The sequence below is a fragment of the Oncorhynchus tshawytscha genome, unplaced genomic scaffold, assembly GCF_018296145.1.
Source record: "Oncorhynchus tshawytscha isolate Ot180627B unplaced genomic scaffold, Otsh_v2.0 Un_contig_1335_pilon_pilon, whole genome shotgun sequence".
NCBI classification, from domain to species: domain Eukaryota; kingdom Metazoa; phylum Chordata; class Actinopteri; order Salmoniformes; family Salmonidae; genus Oncorhynchus; species Oncorhynchus tshawytscha.
The window spans coordinates 106,802-126,372 of record NW_024609243.1 but is presented as its reverse complement, the minus strand read 5'-3'; the positions used below and the strand labels follow the sequence as shown (position 1 = coordinate 126,372).

Below are 19,571 nucleotides of genomic sequence, written 5' to 3'. Positions count from 1 at the left end.
GCCTTGCGGTCAGATGCCGAGCAGTTTTCATACCAAGCTCTCAATGGTGTAGACATCAAATTCGTTGAGAATCTGAAGACCCATGCCAAATCTTTTCAGTCTCCTGAGGGGAAATAGGCGTTGTCATGAACACTTCACAACTGTCTTAATGTGTCTGAACCATGATAGTTTGTTAATGACAGGACTTAGTGCCTGCAAGAAACTTGAAGCTCTCAATCAAAAGGAGGAGAGGAGACTAGTGGATTAGTGTCCCGCTCCTTGAAAGTGTCAGCTTTAGCCTTTAGCTCAGTGCGGATGTTGCCTGTAATCCATGGTCTCTGGTTGGGATATGTACTTATTGGGATGATGTCGTCGACGCACTTATTGATGAAGCCGGTGACTGATATGGCATACTCCCCAATGCCTTCGGCTGAATCCCGGAACATATTCCAGTCTGTGCTCTTAAAACAGTCCTGTATCTTAGCATCCGTGTCATCTGACCAATTCCGTATTGATCGAGTACTTCCTATGCTTGAGTTTTTGCTTGTAATCAGGAATCAGGAGGATAGAATTATGGTCAGATTTGCCAAATGGAGGACAAGGGAGAGTTTTGTACGCATCTCTGTGTGTGGAGTAAAGGTGGTCTAGAGTTTTTCCCCTCTGGTTGCACATGTGACATGCTGGTAGAAATGAGGGAAAATGGATTTAAGCATTCCTGCATTGAAGTCCCCGGCCACTAGGAGCCCCACTTCTGGGTGAACATTCTCTTGTTTGCTTATGGTCTTATACAGCTCGTTGAGTGTGGTCTTAGTGCCAGCATCGGTTTGTGGTGGTAAATAGACTACTATGGAAAATATAGATTGAAACTCTCTTGGTAAAGAGTGTTGTCTACAGCTTATCATAAGGTACTCTACCTCAGTATTGATTGAGGTACTCAACAGGTATTGCTTTCTGGAATGGTTGATGGTTATTAGATGGCTGTCTATGGTTAGGTGGGTGTTCTAGTGCCCACCTCTTTCTCCTGTCTTGCTACTGGGGTCTGCTCATCAGTCCCGGTGCTGTTCTTCAGGCTGGATTTGAGGAATATCTACAGTATGGAAATGAAAGAGTGGGTAAGAAAGAGACAGGGGGAGAGAGTGAGGAAAAGGTAACAATTATCTGCCCTCAACACACATGGGAACCCTCCCTTACACTTACCGGAGACAAGGGGATAGGGTTCTCTCTCAAATACCTGGGGTTCTCAATCTGCAAGAGAACAAGAAAAGAAACAGAAAAAAGGCCCTTTACTTATTTTGCATCTCCTCCTTTTTCTCAAGACAAGGCTCCAGCACACACACACACACACACACACACACACGTCCCTCCTGACCTCCGCCCTCGGTTTGTCTTAAACAATACAGGACTTCAAACTTCAAAGGCCAGCACTTAACACACAGTTAGTTTCTTCCCTCAGCTCTGACTGTTTACAGAAAGGGAATACCTCGGGCCACTTCAAGGCATTGTGTGTGTTCAGCTCAGCTAGGCCCATTTCCGCTTGGCTCCTCTTTCTGCCAGTCAGCCCTTTTGTCAACCCCTGTTACTCCGTAAGCTATCCATGACGCGTCTATCGGCCCAGAGAGACAGATGTGTATACATACTCCCTCACCAAACACGCCCGCTCTGTCCCCTTTGATTACACAGGGAAGAAAGAACACAATGAGACTGAAGAGACGGCTAACAGGAACGACAACTCTGACGTCAGCCCACCTTAGAGTGTGTTAAGACACAAGTGGACTGACTGACATGGCTATGGAGTAAAACCATCAATGGTTCAACTCTGATAGGGGATTAAGCCGGGAGGAGAAACTGTACTGTAGTGAGTCGACGGAGTTGGCGGTTTCATCTAATTTCATTCTCCTTCTTCTCCTTTCCTCTTGTTGTGAGTGACCTCCTTATTTCTCTATGAACTTCCCAGGCAGCTTCACACAGTGTGGAAGACAGCTGCAAGGGGGCAGGCGGGATCACAGCTTTCTGAAACAGAGATCCTCTGACTTTGTAGATGACAACAAATGACAGAGAGAGAGAGGAAATAGTTCTACAGCTAAGGCTCAAAGGGCCAGGGAGGGGCGAAGGACAGGAGTAGAGTGTGTGTGTGAGTATGTGTGAGTGTGTGTGTGCGTGAGTGTGTTTGTGCGTGTTTTCTCTATGGTGTGAAGGTTCAAGTTGGTGAGCTCATTCAGTAATCCTAAATGAATGGGGGACTGAGGCCTGTTTGAAGGCCCAGAGCTGGAGACCGAACTGGTCTGAACTAAATGACATGTCAGTAAGACAGTGGACATCCAGTATACTCCAGAACGACCAATCGTTCAATACTAAACAGGCAGTGGCTGGACAAACCTCTGCCCTCTGAGCATAGAGTTGGTGCAGAGAAACACTTGTGTTTAACCTCTGACACCCAGTTCAGCAGATCAGGCTTATAAATAAAAGTGATTATAAAGTCTTAACAACATTTTTGAATATTGAAAGACGTCCCACACTTACCTCCCTCTCTGTGGAGCGGAGCGGCCCACATCCAACTCTGACCATGGGAGGCCCACATGCCAAGGCTTGCAGGGCAGGGCCAGACCAGACATTGGTGGTGAAACATAAACTGGTGCTAGACTAAACTAAAGTGTGTGTTTGCTTGTGATGTCTGCCCAGCACTGGTACTGGATCCTGTCTGTGGCATTCTCCCTGACAAGGACAGATGGATGAGGCGGCCGCAGACAGAGGAGAGAAGAGAGGAGAGAGGAGAAGAAAGGAGAGCCACTCCACATCAAGGACCTACCGCTCAAGCCAAACAAACACACGTTGTGATGCATCACTTCCTAACGTTGACCCAACGTTGGGCAACAGGTCTGTGAGGCAGACAGGGACAATCGACTGGACTATGAGGGGAAAGACTGCGGTTGTTCTGTTCTCTCCTAAAGGTGAGAGGGAGAGACCTGGCTAGGTGGCTAGATGGCTCTGGGGTACAGACATTTCAAAGAGGATACCAGAAAAGTTTAAACAAAGCATGACCAGGCAAGACAGAATTACATTGAGGCAGCAGAGAATGCTGCAGACAGCTGGTAGTTTCAGCCACTGCAACCAAACATCCTGCTCTTAACTCTGTCTATGTTCCACAGTGCAGAGAGCACAGCCACACAGCTTAACTCTGTCTATGTTCCACAGTGCAGAGAGCACAGCCACACAGCTTAACTCTGTCTATGTTCCACAGTGCAGAGAGCACAGCCACACAGCTTAACTCTGTCTATGTTCCACAGTGCAGAGAGCACAGCCACACAGCTTAACTCTGTCTATGTTCCACAGTGCAGAGAGCACAGCCACACAGCTTAACTCTGTCTATGTTCCACAGTGCAGAGAGCACAGCAACATGTTCCACAGTGCAGAGAGCACAGCCACACAGCTTAACTCTGTCTATGTTCCACAGTGCAGAGAGCACAGCCACACAGCTTAACTCTGTCTATGTTCCACAGTGCAGAGCTTAACTCTGTCTATGTTCACAGCCACACAGCTTAACTCTGTCTATGTTCCACAGTGCAGAGAGCACAGCCACACAGCTTAACTCTGTCTATGTTCCACAGTGCAGAGAGCACAGCCACACAGCTTAACTCTGTCTATGTTCCACAGTGCAGAGAGCACAGCCACACAGCTTAACTCTGTCTATGTTCCACAGTGCAGAGTACAACCACCTGTAGATCTATTATAGATGATGCTGGTGGTAGTGGAGGCTAGGGGAGCATTGCCAAGCACACTGCCTCTTATCATTATAACTACCACAACACAGAGCAGAGCAGGGCTTCACATCCCCGTCTGATACAGGGAGAGAGAGATGAGAGAGAATCATCAACTTCATCAAAAAAAGAGAGAGACCCGTACAGGTGGAGGGGGAGAGAGAGGGAGAGAGAGGGAGAGGGTGAGAGAAAGAATAAATAAGAGAATAAAGACAACATCAGTGTACTGCTTATCTCTCCCAGGTCCAGTGACTCTCCAGACACAGGAGATAAGACAGGAACACAGCTAAAGACTCTCAGTCTCCCTCTCCTCCTTCCTCCTCCACCTCTAGCCCTCATCTCACTGCTCTCTGACTGTATCCCTGTGGTCTGACAGACACTGCAGCTGTGTAGGTGCTAGTCAGTAGTTGTGTGTCAGTGTGACAGGCAACGTGTAGTCTACTGGGCATGGGGTACTCTCTCATCCAATGGTGGTATATTTCATATAACCAACCTGGAACTGGCTGTGACTGCAATATGCTTCTCAGGCATCTAGGGCTCCCCCTCTGCTTCAAACAAGAAGGAATTGTAATCCAAACCCTGGTGTGAGAGGCCTATATACTATACTTACGATGTTTACAGACATGGAATAAATTAGGGACGATTTTTAGCAGGACACAACGTTTTGGGACATTCAGACAGAAATACAGTACATAACCTAAAGTATGTGGACACCTTCTCATCGAACATCTCATTCCAAAATCATGGGCATTAACATGGAGTTGGTCCCCCCTTTGCTGTTATAATGGCCTCCACTCTTCTGTGAAGGTTTTCCACTAAATGTTGGAACATTGCTGCGGGGACTTGCTTCCACTCAGCCACAAGAGCATTAGTGAGTTCGGGCCCTGATGTTGGGCGATTAGGCCTGGCTCGCAGTCAGCGTTCCAATTCATCCCAAAGGTGTTCAATGGGGTTGAGGTCAAGGCTCTGTGCAGGCCGGTCAAGTTCTTCTCCACATATCTCGACAAACCATTTCTGTATGGACCTTGCTTTGTGCACGGGGCATTGTCATGCTGAAACAGGAAAGGGCCTTCCCCAAATGGTTGCCACAAAGTCGGAAACACAGAATAGTCTTTACACCACACCAGCCGACGCTTGGCATTGATCTTAGGCTTGTGTGCTGCTGCTCGGCCATGGAAACCCATTTCATGAAGCTACCGACGAACAGCTAGGGTGCTGACATTGCTTCCAGAAGCATTTTGGAGCTCAGTAGTGTTGCAACCGAGGACAGTGTTGCTCCTAGACGTTTCCACTTCACAATAACAGCACATACAGTTAACCAGGGCAGCTCTAGCAGGGAAGAAATGTGGCGAAATGACTAGTTGGAAAGGTGGCATCCTATGACGGTGCCACATTGAAATTACTGAGCTCTTCGTTAAGGCCATTCTACTGCCATGTTTGTCTATGGAGATTCCATGGTGGTGTGCTCGATTTTATACACCATTAGTAATGGGTGTGGCTGAAATAGCCGTATCCACTCATTTGAAGGGGTGTCCACATACTTTTGTATATATAGCACAGAAGGTTGGTGGCACCTTATTTTGGGGAGGACGGGCTCGTGGTCATGGCTGGAGCGGAATAAGTGGAATGGTCTCAAATACATTGATACAATTTAATTTGCTCTGTTCCAGACATTATTATGAGCCGTCCTCCCCTCAGCAGCCTCCAGTGATATGTTGTGTATGTTATGCATGCTTATCGGACTAGAATATGGAATCATGTTGGCTCTATTCGTGGAATTTCTATCTGCCACGTTCAACAACGTTTGGCTACTGAATGTGGCCCTGGCAGACATACCCCCAGGTTCCAGCTGTTGAGGCGAGTTTCCAGTTCACTGTCGTCAGGAGACGGCACCACTGGCTTCCTGTGGCCATCCACCTAGGGACCAAAGAGAATAGGTGATATTGAGTGTGGGACAACAAGTGCACATACTGTTCAGTAGGGTGTGTTGTATTCTTATCACCCAGCCCCACACAACTGCTTCTCCAACCCTTCTTTACTATACTCTCCTCCCTTCCTCTCCCCTCCATTCCCCTTCCTTACTCTCCTCCCCTCCTCTCCTCTCCCCTCCATTCTCCTTCCTTACTCTCCTCGTCCCTCTCCTCTCTTCCATTCTCCTCCCTTCCCCTCCATTCCCCTTCCTTACTCTCCTCTCTCCTTTCCTCCATTCTCCTTCCTTACTCTCCTCCCCCACCCTCCTCCATTCTCCTTCCTTACTCTCCTCCCCCCCCTCCTCTCTCCCTCCATTCCCCTTCGTTACTCTCCTCATCCCTCTCCTCTCTCCTTTCCTCCATTCTCCTTCCTTCCTCTCCTCCCCTCCCCTCCATTCCCCTTCCTTACTCTCCTCTCTCCTTTCCTCCATTCTCCTTCCTTACTCTCCTCCCCTCCCCTCCATTCCCCTTCCTTACTCTCCTCTCTCCTTTCCTCCATTCTCCTTCCTTCCTCTCCTCCCCCTCCTCTCCCCTCCATTCCCCTTCCTTACTCTCCTCTCTCCTTTCCTCCATTATCCTTCCTTCCTCTCCTCCCCTCCTCTCCCCTCCATTCCCCTTCCTTACTCTCCTCTCTCCTTTCCTCCATTCTCCTTCCTTCCTCTCCTCCCCTCCCCTCCATTCCCCCTTCCTTACTCTCCTCTCTCCTTTCCTCCATTCTCCTTCCTTCCTCTCCTCCCCTCCTCTCCCCTCCATTCCCTTCCTTACTCTCCTCTCTCCTTTCCTCCATTATCCTTCCTTACTCTCCTCCCCTCCTCTCCCCTCCATTCCCCTTCCTTACTCTCCTCTCTCCTTTCCTCCATTATCCTTCCTTACTCTCCTCCCCTCCTCTCCCCTCCATTCCCCTTCCTTACTCTCCTCTCTCCTTTCCTCCATTATCCTTCCTTACTCTCCTCCCCTCCTCTCCCCTCCATTCCCCTTCCTTACTCTCCTCTCTCCTTTCCTCCATTCCCCTTCCTTACTCTCCTCTCTCCTTTCCTCCATTATCCTTCCTTACTCTCCTCTCTCCTTTCCTCCATTCTCCTTCCTTACTCTCCTCCCCCCACCCTCCTCCATTCTCCTTCCTTAGTCTAGTCTTCCCTCTCCTCTTTAACTCCTCTTCCTCTCTCCTATCCTCCTCCTTCCTCCATCCCCCTACCCTCCTCTCTCCCATTCTCCTTCCTTACTCTCCTCTTCTCCCCTCCTTCTCCTCTTTGCCTCCCTGTCCTCCTCTCCTCCTCCTACCCACGCCAGATGTTTGGCGGTTCCAGACCATTACCGTCCCCGTCCTGTCCCCCTGCAGTCTAAATTCCAGTCCAGGGGTCACAACGCTCTCCCCTCTGTTGTTTTGCTCAGTCTTTTTGTTACAGGGCGCCCCACTCCTGAAACGCTGTTATATAATGTGAACTTTATGTGAACGTTGTGTGAATGTTATGCAAACGTTTCCAGAGTGCTGCTGTTGATTCAGGATCAGGTTTTGTGAACATTTCGTATATACGTTATAATGTGAACATTTCCAGGGTGCTGTTGTTTTTCGGGTCAGGTTTTGCCTGGGGTTGGGTTTGGGGCTTGGTGAGGGTGAGATATAAGAGAAATATCCAATAAAGTGGAAGTGTAGGCATTTTTTTAACCCGACTGAAATTAGGTGGAGGGTGGACCTCTCCCTCTCCCTCTCTCTTTCGTAACAGAACAAGGCACACTGCCAAGTTAACACCTCATATTACACAGACAAATGACGGAAATACCAGGCTGATTAAAATGGTCATACTCCTGATTCATCGCCTGTAAATGTCATCCACAGTGTTTATTATCATTGATATCGCGGTATGCCAAGTACGAGTGTCACGCACGGTGTAATGTCATACTCTCTGTGTCGCAGCCATTCAACCTACCGTGTGAAAATACAATCAATGGTATGATATGATGGAGAACGTCATCACAGAATAGAATATGTCCTGCCTGAAATGTAAGACTCCGTAATTACAAACTCAGTAACTAAGATAAAATAGGCTAAATGTAAAGAGTTGCCACGTAGTGACAAGGAGTGTTGTAGAGTACTGCTGACCCCTTTGTTGTGGTCTTCAGAAGAGCGTTTCACTGGGCTGGAGGCCAGGGGCCGAGATGGAGACATCTCCTCATATAGCCGTCTTCTCCTGGATACAGAGGGAATGAGAGAGAGAGAGAGAATGTGAGAAAGAGAGGGAGGGAAGGAGAAATGTGAGAAAGAGAGGGAGGGAGATATATAGAGAGGGGAGGGAAAAAGAGAGATGGAGAGAGAGATTTACATTAGGAAAGATTGAAGAAAACAACTAAATACAATGATCTGAGTGTATCACTGGTTATATTACAGGAAACAGCTTCACCCAATCACTGGCTTACATTATGTCTATCAATATAATTTGTAACTCATCAAATGTGAGTCGTGCAGTACAGATGTAGGAGCTTTATATTTTGACCTGTATTGTCGCAGCAAAATAATACTGCAGGTTTTTGCGACGGCACTTGAAGAAACTTTCAAAGTTCTTGAAATGTTCCATATTGACTGACCTTCATGTCTTAAAGTAATGATGGACTGTCATATCTCTTTGCTTATTTGAGCTGTTCTTACCACAATACAGTTATTTTGCATAACCCATCATGTACACTACCGTTCAAAAGTTAGGGGTCTTTAAGACATTTTATTTTTGAAAGAAAAGCACATTTTTTGTCCGTTAAAATAACATCAAATTGATCATAAATACAGCGTAGACATTGTTAATGTTGTAAATGAGTATTGTAGCTGGAAACGGCAGATTTTTTATGGAATATCTGGCTCTAACCAGAATAGAAAGAGGAGTGGGAGGCCCCGGTGCACAACTGAGCAATAGGACAAATACATTAGTGTCTAGTTTGAGAAACAGACGCCTCACAAGTCCTCAACTGGCAGCTTCATTAAATAGTACCTGCAAAAAATCAGTCTTAATGTCAACAGTGAAGAGGCAACTCCTGGATGCTGGCCTTCTAGTTAAAGCATTCAAATAAATAATTATTTAACTGCAAAATCTGGGGTAGCTAGCTAGCGTAAGCTTGGTACCTAGCTAGCACCAATACAAACAGCCTGAAAACAATGACCAGTAGAAACTGCAGTCATTTTCATTATTTTTAGCAATGATTTAGGAATCCTTGTGGGTAAGTATTAGCTAGGTAGCCACTTGATGTTCGCCGAACTTCAGTTCATGAAAATAAATAGCTAGCCAGCTACTTAACACTGTTGCCCAAAGCTAACGTTATAAGCAGCCAGCCAGCATAATCTGGCTAGTGAGGCTCAACCAGACCGGGGTATGTGTTGTGAAGCTAGCCACAATAAGGATTAGGCACAATAGTGGAATTGAATGAGACTGAATGATACAAAAGTTGTATGTTCTCAATTAGTGTCAGTTGAGGTCAAACTTATCATCGTGAAACTAATGGCGTGCATATTTTGTATCCTTTGTGTGTCTCTCTACCAGCTGTAAAAGCAGCCTACGTGAAGACTAGCCGCCACACTTTCTTCTCCTCAAGTATGCACGCACACACACACGCACACACCGGGGGCCAAGCGAGCAGTGCAATGTCGGGCCTCAAAGTCAACAGGTGGATGAGGATAATTGAATCAGATGTGTCTGGAGTCTGAGGCCCAGAGATCAAAGCTGTGCCAGCCAGGCAGGTCGGGGCTAGGGGAGAGAGAGGGGGAGTGTGTGTGTGTGTGTCTCTGCTGCTGCAGCCAGTCTTATTAAAACAGCCTGACATCTATATGCTTCGTCCATGACCTCCAGGTGCAGGAGCCAGAGGCCCTAGGTCTCACCCTCAGGCACCCCAAGGAAGGCAGCCAGACCCTGTGGCACAAACAAGACGCGGACCCCTTAACTCAACCACCTGGAGGCAAGGTCAACGAACAGACTCTGGCCTTACAGGGAAAGACCCGAGGCGGCTAAACAGGTCATTTATAAAAGCTGTTTGATGTCTGATGCTGCAAGGACAATGTTATTGTCACACTTGGAGATGGAGAGAGGGTTAGGGGTTCTCATGTGTGGAGCTCAGATGATAGACAGGAGTCAGGGTGAGTAAATCAGAAAGAAGAAAAAAAAAGAGAGAAACAGAAGGGATTCACATATAGGGGTTAACAAATATTCATCCTTCCACCTTTGCCTGTTTGCTATGAGGGCAGAAAGACCAGAAATTCCCCTTGTCTATTGTAACGAACGCAACACTTCCACACATGCCGAGTCAACATTCGGCTCCCCCAACAGATACACACACTTCGTCTCTCTCCCCCTTCTCTCAGAGCTCTCCAAGGAACGCCAAAGACAACAACGTGTCAAGACAATCATGGCGTGTTTAAGGCCTGATCCATAAGTGACATGCGAGTACCAGGAGTCAGCTTCACACCAGGGCCTCTGAGGATGATCTCTTAACCTGGATCAGCTTGCTACCCCCATTCCTTTCACACAGACACAACTAGACTTTATCCGTTGAGAACAGAGAGAACCATCACGGACGACATCACCGGTTCTGCCGGTGAGTAACGCCATCTTGTGGCCAAATCTGGAACTTACTCACTCCAGCCAAACATGGTGTCTCTCCTAGCCAGTTAAAAACAGAGTTTCTAAACCTAGAGGCCCAACAACAGGATACTTCCGAGATTTTAGGAAGATGTTCCTAATGTTTTGTATACTCAGTGTAGAACAGGATTGCCAGATATAGAACAGGATTGCTGATACAGTCTAACCTGCAAGCACCCCAAAGTTAAATGACTACTTGACCTATCACCCCATTGCCTGATTAATGGCATGAGGCAGAGATCAAAAGATCATACATCACAAGGAGTCAAATTAGGTCCCTAGAGTTTTATCTAAATGGGAGAGACACATTAAAGAGCATGTGTACTAAGTCATTTTCTCCATGAGGCCTTCAACCTGTGATCTATACGCTCTTTAAATGCTCTTATCCCAATCAGACACTAGTCAGACAAAATCAAATCCAGCTCTTCAATACAACCAGTGTACTTAGGCTAACTGAGGTAACCGTTAGACATGCTTGTGAAACTGGTCAGACTTGTGACAAGGACATCTCGTACGTCATGCCAACAACTTTTCACAATCAAACGTACGTGTATCTTTAAAGTGACTATACACATAAGCCCACAAACAGAACCATCATGAATCTATCTGACCTGAATGGTTCTTTGGCTCAAGATGCCACTGAATTTTCCACTGCAAGCAACTAGTCGTCCCTATCAACACATGTTTAATGACATTTTCCAAGAACAACTCACCACTTTCCCCTTGGCCCAGATAAAAAAAAAGTAGATTCAAAGCATTACAGGTCCCTCCCTCCCTCATTGTATTGGGCCTAACCATTGGGCACAATGGGTAGGCCCAACGTCTAGTTTTGATTTGCATTTGGTTGAGTTATCAACTAATGTGAAATCAACCAAAAATGTAACCATGTCATTGGATTTAGGTTAAAAGTTAGGTGAAGGCCTCCAGAGTGGCGCAGCGGTCTAAGGCACTGCATTGCAGACTTGCGGCGTCATTACAGCCTGGGCTTAAATCCCATAGGGCGGCGTCCCATAGGGCAGCGCACAATTGGCCCAGCATCGTCCAGGTTAGGAGAGGGTACGGCTGGGGGCTTTACTTGGCTCATCGCGCTCTAGCGACTCCTTGTGGCGGGCCGGGCGCCTGCAGGCTGACTTCGGTTGTCAGTTGAAAGGTGTTTCCTCCGACACATTGGTGCAGCTGGCTTCCGGGTTAAGCGGACTGGTGTTAAGAAGTGCGGCTTGGCGGGACATGTTTCGGAGGACCCATGACTCTACCTTCGTCTCTCTCGTGCACGTTGGGGATTTGCAGCGATGAGACAAGATCGTAATCACGAAATTGTGGAGAAAAAAATACTAAATTCCCTTACGTTGATGACTTTTTCAAATCCAATAATTTTTCCACATTGATTTTATTTTGTTTAAATGACATGGAAACAATGTTTTTGCAGTGGGTAGCAGCCTAGTTAAGAGATTTGCTAAAGGGCTCCAAATTAATGCCTGTCCTCTTGTCCGGGACAAGTTTATATATATATATATTTAAGACAAGAAGAATAAGCTATAGATTTAAGTTGTCCGAATGGAAACAAAAAAATGTATCACAAAAATCACAATATCAAACAAATACAACAATCAGTATTGGATCAGAGGCTAACATTGGAATAATATTCAAATATATTTTTCATGTACATAACATTTTTAAAGCCTAGATGTCATAGTGTAAGTGATATGCATATTGGCTACAGCCTCATGTCCAAACCAACGCTGACATGAGGGAGGAAGCAAAAAATGTAGCCAAACTTTAATGAGACTTTTAATTACATAAATATAGGCTAAACACCAGTCATGTTAGACAAAAATAATGAAGGATAATTAACATCAATGTCTATAAGCTTGATTCTGTCGACATGCTGGAGGAAAAGTTCGTTCAGATCAAATGGTCACACGACGGAGAGTGAAGGAAAGGGAAAGAAAGACAGTGCCTGTTGCCCACCGGACATCCCCCATCTTTAATCTAAGAGGAGGTGGTTAGCATTTGGAAACTATTTAACCTGTCACACCCTGACCATAGTTTGCTTTGTATGTTTCTATGTTTTGGTTGGTCAGGGTGTGATCTGAGTGGGCATTCTATGTTGGATGTCTTGTTTGTCTATTTCTATGTCTGGCCTGATATGGTTCTCAATCAGAGGCAGGTGTTAGTCATTGTCTCTGATTGGGAACCATATTTAGGTAGCCTGGGTTTCACTGTGTGTTTGTGGGTGATTGTTCCTGTCTCTGTGTTTTGCACCAGATAGGACTGTTTTAGGTTTTCGCACGTTTGTTGTTTTGTTAGTTTATTCGTGTACAGTTTCTTTATTAAAGTACAATGAATAACAACCACGCTGCATTTTGGTCCTCCTCTACTTCACCTAAAGAAAACCGTTACATAACCATAAACTTAAATAGTTTAAAACCTAGATGTTTTATGTCATTTTATGAAGTGGGTCTTACCTTGTTTCAAAGTAGCCTAGCCAAAATACAACAATAGAAATGTTGAGGGAATTACTTTATAAACACTTAATACGCCATTGAAAACAGCATTTTTCTCATGTTCTATTGGTTTTCAAATCAACATTATTTTACTGTCCAGCAGCCAATGGAATAATTCTAGTCACTTTAGTAACCCATGCTAGTTAGATCTCCCCTTTCCTAATCTGTGTCACATGAAACCACTTGCGCATCCGTGTGCTTTTGAGAACAGTGTTTCCCTGCCAATTGCATTTAGGAACATTTGCCCATAGCTTACAACCAAGTGTGCATTTTTAAGCTTATAATATGAAGAAATAAAACTTTATCAACATTTTAGGGTAAACAGACTGATCTGATGTATCAGACCTTATTGCTTTTCTTTCATGTGCAGCGGTTGTATGAATTTTGGGTCAGTCATCCTAGAACTGTCCCAGTTTTGAACCGTAGACATATTTTTTGGTGTTCCAGGGAAAATGGGAAGCCATTAATTTCAGCCCTGGAGGAAATTATTTATCTTTATTATTTATAAAGACATAAAAAGCATTTGGTTGTAATTGTAATGTTGCAATGTATTATAGGCTACCAAGTGTGGCCAACCATCCTCCAGGAAAGCCTTAAAGGGGCAGTGTTGTGTTTTGAGATAGGCTTGACTATGCAAAGAGTGTAGCCTAGATTTTTGTCTGATTCTCTATGGCAGTGGTTCCCAAACTTCTTATAGTCCCGTACCCTCAAATGTTGTTTTTTGCCATCATTGTAAGCCTGCCTCAAACACTATACAATACATTTATTTAACATAAGAATGAGTGTGCGTTTTTGTCACAGCCCGGCTCGGGGAGGTGACAAAGAGATCTTATAGGACCAGGGCACAAATAATAATATTCAATAATTTTGCTCTTTATTTAGCCATCTTACATTTGAAAATGTATTTGCTCATCAAAAATGGTGAATAACTCACCACAGGTTAATGAGAAGGGTGTGCTTGAAGGATGCACATAACTCTGCAATGTTGGGTTATATTGGAGAGTCTCAGTCTTAAATCATTTTCCACACAGTCTGTGCCTATATATAGTTTTCATGCTAGTGAGGGCCGAGAATCCACTCTCACATAGTTACGTGGTTGCAAAGGGCATCAGTGTCTTAACAGCGCGATTTGCCAAGGCAAGAAACTCTGAGCGCAGCCCTATCCAGAAATCTGTCAGTAGCTTCTGATTAAATACAATTTTCATAAAACCACTTGTTGCAATTTCGATGAGGCTCTCTTGTTCAGATATCACTAACTGGACTGGAGGCAGGGCATGAAAGGGATAACGAATCCAGTTGTTTGTGTCGTCCGTTTCAGGAAAGTACCTGTGTAATTGCGCACCCAGCTCACTCAGGTGCTTCGCTATATCACATTTGACATTGTCTGTAAGCTTGAGTTCATTTCCACACAAAAAATCATACAATGATAGAAAGACCCGTGTGTTGTCCTTATTAATGCAGACAGAAAAGAGCTCCAACTTCTTAATCATAGCCTGAATTTTGTCCCGCACATTTAATATAGTTGGGGAGAGTCCCTGTAATCCTAGATTCAGATCAATCAGGGAAGAAAAAACATCACTCAGATTGGCCAGTCGTGTGAGAAACTCATCATCATGCAAGCGGTCAGACAAGTGAAAATCAAGGTCAGTAAAGAAAACTAAGCTTGTCTCTCAATTCAAAAAAATGTGCCAATACTTTGCCCCTTGATAACCAGCAAACTTCTGTTTGTTGTAAAAGCGGTACATGGTCGCTGCCCATATCATAGCGCAGAAAATACACGAGAATTCAGGGGCCTTGCTTTAACAAAGTTAACCATTTTCACTGTTGTATCCAAAACGTATTTCAAGCTGTCAGGCATTCCCTTGGCAGCAAGAGCCTCTTGGTGGATGCTGCAGTGTACCCAAGTGGCATCGGGAGCAACTGCTTGCACGCGCGTTACCACTCCACTATGTCTCCTTGTCATGGCTTTTGCGACATCAGTACAGATACCAACATGAGCAGCAGCTACGTTTGGCTACATACGGAACGTTAGTGGAATTCCCGTGAGAGAGTAAGGGTTAATGTGATTGGATGTTAATTATTTGACATTGTTATTACGCTGAACACTAGATGGTCGCATTTTATTTTTGGCAGTGAAACGAGCCTACTTAGGCGAGAAAAATACCTCACCCAAATGTATAGCCCCGTTGGAAAGTATAAATGGACTGTTTGAAAATGTGCAGATTGTTTATTTTTTATGTGAATTTTTTTGTGTGTTTATTTGGCATACCTCCGACAGCATTGCGTGTACCCCAGTTTGGGAATACCTGCTCTATGGTTTAAAAAAAATTGAAAAACGTTATGCTTTTTATTTTATAAAGTGGTTCATTGCATCATAAAATTATGTGTTAGAGAACTACTGTAATTAACGTATTGTAAAAAATAATTAAATAATTAAAAGTAGCCGAGACAATGTTTCAGAATTCACAGGCAGTCCAGCATATTTAGGTTGGAGGAAAAGTCAATGCAAATAATTGTTGAAGTCAAATGTTCTGCTGACAAGTCCACAACAATTAGCCACTTTTTTTTCAGACTACTTAAGAACCTAGAAACAGGAAGTCTAGGGACCATGCAGTAGCCTATACAAAAATACAAGTGTCCACTGTCCATATCTGATTGCACTGTCATGAGGTATTCTGTCAAGCTGCCGAAAACAATGCAGACTGCTCAAAAAGAGCACAACCATGTCGATTATGTTGTGTAAATTCAACGAAATAGCTACGTCAATGCAATGTGATTACATTAATTAAAAACAAGTTACATGTAATCGAAAATGTAATCTCCGTAATCCCCAAAAGTAATTATTTAGCATGAGGGCCATAAACAATAACTAGTAATGCTGCAAACTCCAAGAAAGGTTCAAATCTACCCTTTCTGGTAAATAGAGTTATAAATTGCTGAGCTGTAGTCACTTCTCAGGACATAAAATATGATACATCATACAAAATATTTCATATTTGTATTTCCTATTCAACAGAACTGTATGAACAAGGCTTGAAATTACTTATATGCTATCTAAATATAGTATTATCAATTTATAAAACCACTAACTATAAGATGTCACCTTCCTTATAACTGTAAAATACACATTTGTCTGTTGAGTGTTAGAGAAAATTTGCATATTTTCAAAAGGTCTCTCTTGATCAAAATGTCTGCCCCCATCGCTGTAAACGTCTCACAGAGCTCTAGCTTGGCTTCCTGAACTCGTTAGGAGCTTACCTTTCATTTCATATTAATATTGTCTGTCTATGACAAACAAAGTGTTCGTTTAAAATCTAGAATTATTTTAGATAATGGCTATCGACTTGATCTCTCCTGCAGTGCTATGATGTAAGGATTGCAGACATGTGATTTGTCAGTGGCTGTGACGTAGGGTTCAGCCAGGAGTTCATGTACAGTCAGAAGAGCTAACAAAGATGGCAGGAGGGACATCCCAGCTTCAAGTGGTTTCATATTTCCCATCCTAGGTCACACAGGCTCAGAAAATATACTTCTGTGGGAATAAAGGCTATCACTCAGTGTAATGTGGTGTATAACATAGTCAGATTAAACAGGTGAACAGACAGTTTATCATTTACATTAAAGTATGTATGCAACTACTGTAAAAAAACATGTTGAGTAGCTTAGACAATGTTTCAGAATTCAAGGGTAGTCCAGCATATTTAGGTTGTGGGAAAGGTCAATGCAGAATCACAGGTCCCATAAACAGGGGACTTTAAATCTAAGAGGTTTTTAAGTAAGAGGAAATAACTAGGAAACAATGTTGACTCAAACACTTTTGCCCAGAGGGGGTGAGGTGGTCTATTCCAGAATAAACACTTTTGCCCAGAGGGTGAGGTGGTCTATTCCAGAATAAACACTTTTGCCCAGAGGGTGAGGTGGTCTATTCCAGAATAAACACTTTTGCCCAGAGGGTGAGGTGGTCTATTCCAGAATAAACACTTTTGCCCAGAGGGTGAGGTGGTCTATTCCAGAATAAACACTTTTGCCCAGAGGGTGAGGTGGTCTATTCCAGAATAAACACTTTTGCCCAGAGGGTGAGGAGGTGGTCTATTCCAGAATAAACACTTTTGCCCAGAGGGTGAGGTGGTCTATTCCAGAATAAACACTTTTGCCCAGAGGGTGAGGTGGTCTATTCCAGAATAAACACTTTTGCCCAGAGGGTGAGGTGGTCTATTCCAGAATAAACACTTTTGCCCAGAGGGTGAGGTGGTCTATTCCAGAATAAACACTTTTGCCCAGAGGGTGAGGTGGTCTATTCCAGAATAAACACTTTTGCCCAGAGGGTGAGGTGGTCTATTCCAGAATAAATACTTGTGTGTGTTTGAATTCAGCAGACGTCTACTGTAGCTGGCAGGCATAGCAGTTGAGTATGTAGCTTAAGCTCTAGTCTATGCCAGGGAATAACCTACCTGTGTGTGTTAGAGTAGGCTGTGGGAGAGGACCTGGCCCTCTCTCTGAGCAGGCTGTCCCAGGAGTCGTCACCCTGGCCCAGCTCTCCCGTTACCCAGTCAGGCAGGCCTGCAGTGCTCTGCTCCAGGCCCTGGCCACATAGAGGCTCGTCAAAGTAGATGGACTGGCAATGAGAGTGCAGAGCTGAGTTTAGCCATCTAAAACAGTCAAAAACATATAACATGCAGTCTACAAAGTACTATAAAATGGAATATCATGAATTAAACAAATAAACAAACATAAGCCACATGGGCAGTCTACTAGCAGTATAGAGCAGAAAGTATACTATTTATAGTAGCTTACATCATCAGCGCACTTTAGTACTATACCGAGGATTGTTTGTTTACCATATATGTTGGTAGAGTCTTGAGACTGCCTGACTCTGGCTTGTGGCTGAAAGGGCCCTCCAGGACCCCTCTTCTGAGCATGTGCAGGAGCAGGCGGGCGTACATGTTGCGGTTCTTGCGTCCCATCAGGCCCGAGCCGGATACACCTGGGTCACACAGCTTCTTGATCCACAGGGCACACAGCTGGCGCTCTGATGTCAAATAGGGAGCAAGAAATTACAATCAATGCATTACTAACACATATGACAATTACAATTTATAGAACACTTGCTTTTTAGTAATACAACTCATTTTACTGTAGGCCTACCTGTCTTGTGGGGGAGTTTTAGGACATATGGTTTCATGTCAACCAGGTGATGGTCAAACTCTGAGTCCAGTTTCTCCCATGTCTCTTCTTGTTTGTTCATAATGTCCTGCACATTGGGAATAACACATTTAACGTGTTACTTTCGATTGGTTACTGTGTTTACATGCAAACGTGTCCACTCCGCCCCTCAGAGCACATTTTAGCTATTGCTTCACAAAAACCATGCGCAACTAAACTACTTCAGAACTAGAAGTTTCAATACAAATGTAGCAAGTCTTTGCTGTTACTGTCATCAATTCGGCATCCCTGCATAGAACTAACGTTGGAAGAGTTAGCTGCACACAGACTGAGCCACCAAGCTCAGCTGGCTAATAACAACTGAACCGTTGCTAGACACTTCGACTAGCATCGAGAAGGTGAGGACGGCATATCTATCCTACTAGCTATCTCTCACAACTGAATCTGACATATAGTTAGTTTGCCAATAATGGTGCAGTTAGCTACAGTAGCAATCTGGCTAGCATCAGTTCTGTTGCTAACAGTAGTTCAAGCAGCACGTCAAAACGACAAAACAAAGTGGCCCGCGCACTTAGTATTCACTTCTAATTTGTATAAATGTTACTCGTTAGTTAGATAATTACAATATATTACACTTCAAGCTAACATTGTGCGATAATACTGGAAAAATTAGAGTTATTGGCTTGTTATTACCAGCTTCTGCAGATCTAAACGGTTCAAACTTCTGCTACACAGACTGCGTCCTACGTCACATCCTTTTCCATAAACAGAAAACGGGAGCGTCCTTGTTGTCATAGAAACTGTCAAGCTGATGAAACGAGTGCTCATGCTGTCATTTCCAAAATGGTACCCTTTCTGTGCATTTGCAAGATGTTGCATTGAGTATAGAGTTAAATACTTGTACATAATTCTGTGATGCAGACCTGCGTTTACTATGCACAGTTCTGTTTGGTTCTAGGTAAAATAAAATACAAATAATAATAATAATAATAATTGGAAACCAGCAGTCTAGTCTAGGCCCATTTGTAAATAGTTTCAAATAGAACTATTTACAGGATTTTTTAAAATGTATTTTTAAATGCTTTCAAATACTAAAAAGTCGTTGGATTCGGCCACATTGTTTTAAAATACTGAATGACAAAAAATAAGTATTTAAAATACAAAAATGTAAATATTCATAAATGTATGCCTATTTGAACCCAGGTCTGCTGTGATGTTACTTTCGACTAGTTACTGTATGTTTACATGCAAACATGTACACTCCACCCCCAGAGTACATTTTAGCATTTTCAAAAATTCCACATAACATTCTACACTATACATAAAGTCAGCAAAAAAATAAACGTCCTCTCACTGTCATCTGCATTTATCTTCAGCAAACTTAACATGTGTAAATATTTGTATGAACATAAGATTCAACAACTGAGACATAAACTGAACAAGTTCCACAGACATGTGACAAACAGAAATGGAATAATGTGTCCCTGAACAAAGGAGGGGTCAAAATCAAAGGTAACAGTCAGTATCTGGTGTGGCCACCAGCTGCATTAAGTACTGCAGTGCATCTGCTCCTCATGGACTGCA

General features: G+C 44.0%; 1 protein-coding gene across 1 annotated transcript; it reads right to left on the bottom strand.

Moving 5' to 3' along the window:
- Window positions 1-811: 811 nt before the first annotated feature.
- LOC121844472 (centrosomal protein of 112 kDa-like) lies at window positions 812-18,733 on the bottom strand. The gene is made up of 8 exons (XM_042314607.1): window positions 18,681-18,733; window positions 17,970-18,075; window positions 17,663-17,853; window positions 17,276-17,439; window positions 7,806-7,893; window positions 5,571-5,651; window positions 1,177-1,224; window positions 812-1,066 (listed from the first exon to the last, which is right to left on the bottom strand). Exons 2-8 carry the CDS (start codon window positions 18,067-18,069, stop codon window positions 968-970), a joined length of 771 nt encoding a protein of 256 aa, XP_042170541.1. The 5' UTR covers window positions 18,070-18,075; window positions 18,681-18,733; the 3' UTR covers window positions 812-967.
- Window positions 18,734-19,571: the final 838 nt, after the last annotated feature.

Coding starts and splice junctions, on each gene's coding strand:
- LOC121844472 (XM_042314607.1), bottom strand. CDS start 18,069: ATGAACAAACAAGAAGAGACATGGGAGAAACTGGACTCAGAGTTTGAC. Junction 7,894..17,275: donor GCCTACTCTAACACACACAG/GTAGGTTATTCC, acceptor CTCTGTATCCAG/GAGAAGACGGCTATATGAGG. Junction 1,067..1,176: donor ACCCTATCCCCTTGTCTCCG/GTAAGTGTAAGG, acceptor TCCATACTGTAG/ATATTCCTCAAATCCAGCCT.